This window comes from Nestor notabilis, unplaced genomic scaffold (genome assembly GCF_000696875.1).
Source record: "Nestor notabilis isolate BGI_N333 unplaced genomic scaffold, ASM69687v1 scaffold2825, whole genome shotgun sequence".
Classification (NCBI taxonomy): Eukaryota; Metazoa; Chordata; class Aves; order Psittaciformes; family Psittacidae; genus Nestor; species Nestor notabilis.
Window position 1 is genome coordinate 166,337 of NW_009927707.1, and position 6,000 is coordinate 172,336.

The 6,000-nt window shown below is 41.2% G+C and overlaps 1 protein-coding gene across 1 annotated transcript in view; it reads left to right on the forward strand.

Moving 5' to 3' along the window:
* Window positions 1–1,796, forward strand: part of LOC104405432 (1-phosphatidylinositol 4,5-bisphosphate phosphodiesterase beta-1-like) — a gene marked incomplete at its 3' end in the record, with an annotated part of 148,995 nt that extends 147,199 nt beyond the window's left edge. Inside the window, exons 7-8 of the mRNA XM_010014155.1 lie at window positions 172–272; window positions 1,630–1,796. Of these exons, the coding sequence (XP_010012457.1) occupies window positions 172–272; window positions 1,630–1,796 (268 nt within the window). The remainder of the gene's footprint in view (window positions 1–171; window positions 273–1,629) is intronic.
* Between the last annotated feature and the right edge of the window lie 4,204 nt (window positions 1,797–6,000).

Here is a 6,000-nt window from a genome sequence, read left to right on the forward strand (position 1 = left end):
GTACTCTCTAAGCTGCTCTGTTATCCAGGGGAATTTATTATTCTGCAAAATCTGGGCTCATCTAGGTTGCAGGAAGGAAATCAGAAGCAGGACAGAACTGAGTGATCTGTTTACAAAGAACATATAGATGTTGGTATTGTTCTTTCACTGATTTTTTTCCCCATTTCACAGAATGATTCAATCCCTCAAGATGACTTCACACCAGACGTGTACAGGGTGTTCTTGAACAACCTCTGCCCTCGGCCTGAGATCGACCACATCTTTTCGGAGTTGTAAGAAAAGACACTCATTATTTATTTACACCTTCACTGATTTTTCTGGGGATGGGGATGGCGAAGTGGGTTATTAAGACTCCAGCAGCATGCCGTGATTGCCAAGAACAGATTTCAATGTCAAGCAGGGCTGTTATTTAACCTTGGATCAAGGGTTCTTTCCCAGGCTTTTGCTTCCATTTCTAATTGCTGGAGTTTTAAAGTAGTTTGTTCCTAGAGGAGCAGAACTGCAGGGTCTTGTTTTTCTGTATGGATTCGATTTTTGTAGGCTTCCATGACAGTAAAAAGAGTATTAAGCAGTAACAACATGCAATAGGCATGAGAATATGTATAATCACCCCCAAAAGCTCCATTAGGAGTTGCAAAAAATGCAGTAACTTTTAGGATTTGTGCATCATGAATTCACACCCTGAAATTAAATTAGCAACCAGCTACAACTGATTTCATCCATTCAGTTACAAGCTGTGTAACTTGTGATCTTTCTGCCCCTTGCAGCAAGTCATCGTACTTCCCAGTTTCAGCAGAGCCTGAGCAATGACATCAGAATGGGAAGCAATATGAAAGCAAAGTGATTTCCAAAATGCATCCCAAGACCACCAAAGCAATGAGTGAACTTACCTGTACAGCATGAGTGTGCTTATGTACTCCTTTTACACTCTTTTTCTCTAAGCTGAGGTTTCAGAGGGACGCAGCCTTGGCCTGGTTTGCTCCCATTGAACCTGGGAGTAGACTTCTCTTTCTGTCTCTCAGAGCAGAAGTAGGCCAGTCACAAGTGCTGTAGACAACCCTCAGCACGTCACCTGGCTTGGAGGCTTCCTGGGTCTCCATCTGGGTACCAATTATACCCAAACACTGCTCTTTTTACTAACTCTTTATATAGGCATCTTTCGTGCTTGCTTTGCAGAGTGCCTGGCATTTTTTAACAGGTTTATAAAAAGAGAGAAAAAAACCCAGCAAATACTAGAATAATGAAATCGGGGCTGTCGTTATTCAGCAGCAAAACCAATAGTTGAGCCAGGAATAAGCTGAGGATTGAATTCCACGTCGTTTTCTCTTTTACTCTTTTAAATCACTTAGTTCTAGGACTTCAGAGGAATGAAAAGCTTTTAGCATTGCTCTGACTCTTCCCATTGATGTCAGTAATGCTGAACGCTTTTAAAAGTCTTACTCCTGGATGTTTGTTGAAGGATGTTTGTTGTTGCATGCTGGCAAAGTAAATTAGTCCAGAGGCACAGCAGGACAGTGTTTTTGTTGTAGGAGCGTTTGAATCTTGTTTGTTTCCCTGGGAAGTTACATTGAACAAGATTTCAAGGAAATGTATTTAAATGGCTTTGCTGTTGCTTTAATTTTTCTCTAGTGGTGCCAAGAGCAAACCATACCTTACTGTTGATCAAATGATGGAATTTATCAATCTTAAGCAACGTGATCCACGATTAAATGAAATCCTCTATCCACCATTAAAACAAGAACAAGTTCAACAGCTGATTGAGAAGTATGAACCCAACAGTAATCTAGCAAAGAAAGGTCAGTGTTTTTTAAATTCTCCCTGTACTCGGTTTCTGGTTTGAAACGACAACTCAATTATCCTACAGCACATGCTAAAGCACAATTTGGTTCAGAATCAAGTTGCATTTCCAGCTCTCTGCTTTTGGATTGTACAAGCCTGTGAGACATCATGTTGTGCATTTTTAAATGTATTTGTTTGGGATCAGTTTAGGAAGGATGGGGCTGGTCTCAGTATTTGCATTTTGGTATGTGTAATTGATAGTTTAGAACAGTTGCTCTGGTCAAACTTCAGCAGAAACCTTACTGTGACAATGACTATTTACCTGCATCTGAAATCATAGAATCACAGAATGCTTTGGGTTGGAAAGGACCTTAAGATCACCCAGTTCCAACCCCCTGCCATGGGCAGGGATGCCTCACACTAGACTGTGTTGCCCAAGACTCTGCCCAGCCTGGCCTTGAACACTGCCAGGGGTGGAGCATTCACAGCTTCGCTGGGCAGCCTGTTCCAGTGCCTCAGCACCGTCACAGTAAAGAACTTCTTCCTTATCTCTAACCTGAACTTCCCCTGTTCCAGTTTGAACCCATCACCCCTTGTCCTATTGCTACAGTGCCTGACGAAGAGTCCCTCCCCAGCATCCAAATGTAAAATGTAAATTAAAAATCAGTGACAGCGAAGCTCAGAAGATGATAATTCTGTCATTTAATAACAGGAATAAGCCCAGCCCTCTGCTTTCTGATGAAGTGGTGCACAAAGTAAGATGTGAGAGCATCCAAGTGTGTTTTCTGCTATAATCACAGAAAATTCCCTTTTGAAAATCTCGAGTGTTGTCAGGGCTTAACTGGGCATTTCGCCAGAGGCAGCGAGAGAACTCCTGCTCGGATCTCTGCAGTTTCTTGTTACCACCACAAGCCTTAAAATAGCTTTGGATTTGTGTCTGCATCCTGTTTTATTCCAATCCACATATCCTAATGATTACCCCAGCTTTTAATGTGTTTGTACCTTAGAAGTTTTAGGGGCATGGCAATATCATGAAAAACAGATCTAACATGAAAAAACTGGTTTGATCCAGAGGTTTTGTATCCAGAGGAAACACAAAGATCTCTCTCCCAAAACTCTTAGAGGTTAACAGAAGGTGCTCCTGCCCCTCTCCCTGGAAGCCTTCTGACCTTGATGTCTTCCTGAAGGAAACCTGTGGCTCTTGATGCTGCAACCAACATTGTCTTAAGGAAAAACACCTGTAATCTTTCTCTTTTCTAGTCCAATCAAATTTAGCATGTCCAGAGGTTTTGATGGAGGGGTTAAATCCTGCTTCTTTGTCCTGCTTACGCAAACTGTCTTTTGACGTCAGTGAGAATACGAGCGTGAGTAGATGAAAACACATTGTGACCTCCTCTCATCCGTGCAAATATTAGAATCTTGCTCTATGCTTACCTTATTTCACATCAGCGACAGGAAAATCTGATTGAAAAGATCATTCTTATTACCCAAATATTGGTACTTCATATAAACCAAATAAAGGATTTATTAGAAGGAGGTGTGCTGGTGTGCTAGCAGAACACCAAAATCAAAATGAAATCACGTTGTGACTAGCAGTAAGGAGGAAGCATGAAGCAAATCTCAGATAAAGGGTGTTGTGATGGTGTTTGCTGTCACCCTCCAAGTAGGATTTGTGGGACACCTCCAGATTGCCCTAATTTATGTTGGTGCACACGTTTGCTGCAGCATTTGCTCTTCCATCACTGCCTCTCTTCCTGGGTTTTGATTTATATTGCTTTTGCAGAATGAGCTCTTACAGAAAATGCTGACCTTAACAAGGGAAAGGCAAATCAGAGAGAGTTAATTCCTTTTCTAGGTTTGTTTGTATTTTATTCTCTTCAAATTTGTGCACTGAGGTCCAGCCAACTTTTAACAGACCTGGTACAACCTGTAGGCCACCTCTGTGCTGCAGACACCACCTCATACCTGGCATCCTGGCACATGCCACTACCCATGCTCCAGTGGAAATCCCAAGCTTACCACCCTAAAATTGCAGGAATGGGCTAATCAGGAATGACATAGGGGCACAATATTTTCTGTACATCTCCTCTGAGTTGGGGATGCATTGTATACTAAATGAAGTGTAGGTGTGTGCCCGATCCTACGCTCATAGAATGATTGCAAAAATATGCTGCATGTCTAAAATGTCACCAAAATATAACAGTACACATTCAAAATAGTGATTTCAACTTTTAATATAGTGGTTTATGAAAGGGATTGTCACTCAGGCTTTCTGCTGTCAGAAAGGACAATGCCCAAGGTTGCTGAAATGAAATTCCTGGGCAGTTCTGGCCAGAGCACTGGTTCCTGGGTAACTTCTGATAGTTTGGCGCACGTGCTTCTTGGCAAGTAAAATTTTATGTATTGAGAAGTTCTTTTGAATAGGATTAGGGATTTTTTTCCTTGAAAACTTAAATCCAAGTTCATAAAATAGGAGCTATCTGCCTTTGTACGGCAGCCTGACTCCTCACTCCCACTACCCAGTTTGGACAGTTCTAGACCTTCACTCATTTAATTTCCCATCTAATCTAACTGTGTTCATTATCTGGGCACATCCAATGTATGACAGTATTCTCTTTTAATTATTCTCTCACAGCTAATTAAATGAATTTCTAAAGATTGCTCTTACTGCCTCTCAACTTCCACAGCACTACTCAAGTGCTTTTGACATCTCATAATTCTCCATTTCTCTGTTCACCATTATAGCCTTCTTTTGTACCCACTGCAGCTCCTCTGCAGTATTTGGAACACAATAAGGAAAAGCTGTCTATAACATTCTAAATTTTTACACCATGGCTCTTCAGGTACCTGATAAAATCAAATGCCAGTGTTCTTACTGGATAAGGGCCTTAGGTTGCAGCCTTTTCAATAAAGAGCTGCCTGTGTTCCTGCTCGTCACTACTGTATTTTTAGTTACTGTATTGCTGGGATGCGGTGGAGCTTTTGCAACATCAGCAGATACATGGACTTGACATCTCCATAGGTTAAGCATCTGGAGTAGTATTTTTATTGTGGTTGAAGCAAGTTGTTATGATTAATGTTTTGTGTCATACAGTGAAGGAGATTAATGTGCTGTGTATAGCATGTTTCCTTATCAGGCGGAAGCAGAACAAAGTTCCTGGTACTGTTCAGCAGCCTCTTGCTGTCAGCAAAAGCATACTGGGGGGCTTTTGGGCCTGGTTAAGCAGCACCTTGTAGTTTGGAATTTTCAGGCTGTAAAGCATTTGCATTGGGTGGCTGGCACAACTGCTAATCATATTCCCTTTCGAGTTACCACATTGATAATGGGGTGCATATCAATATTTGCCAAGGGTTCATTTGGGTATTTCCTTATTTGCTTTTATTTTTTAAGAAGGCTTGTGTAACTGTAAGTTGGTCAGGTTCTCGTTATATTATGGGTGGGAGATGGGACACTGCTGCTGAGTTTCAGGGGTCTCTGCTTGCTCCTGGCAGCGACAGTCCTGGTTTCAGGAATGGGAAGTTTACCATATAAATTTGGTGAAAATCCTGCAGAAATGTGCTGGTTCTTCCTGACTCAATGATGCAGTTCATTTCTAAAGGTTTCTAGGTTCAAAAGCACCTTTGAGAGCTCAAATCCCATTGTCTCTGTTTAAACCTTCCCTTCTGAAAACAGTAAGTGTTTTGAAAACCACTGAGTAACGGTCTGGCTCTGGGGATATCCTGTGTCTCTTAAATACTCTAAGCAAGAAGAGCTATACCCATGTACCAGACTAACAATTGAATACAAATCCAAGGCCTGCTAGGGAAAAGAGGCATGAAAAAGCTGGATTCGTGCTATAGCAATAAAATATATGCTCCCCACCATACTCGGTGGGAGCAAGTCAAGGGATAGATTATTATTATCCATTATCGTTAGAGTGGGTTTTATTGAGAGGGATGGTCTTTACTGTATTATAAACTTTAAAAAACAGAGTCTGGAAGTGCTTTGGAGATTTTCCTGGCCAATGGATCTGTACACCAGATTGTACTTCCTAGAAGGCATCTTTGAGCTAAGTAATGGCATAAAGAGTTTAATTTTCTTTTTCTCTTAAATGCGTGTTCATTTAAACACTATCTCTGCCTATTTAATTTTAAAGGGCCAGACTTTTAGAGCTGCACAGAAGAAAAACACTTTCCTCTTACATTTCACAGTATTTCTTTCTCCAGGTTTTCTCAACCGTA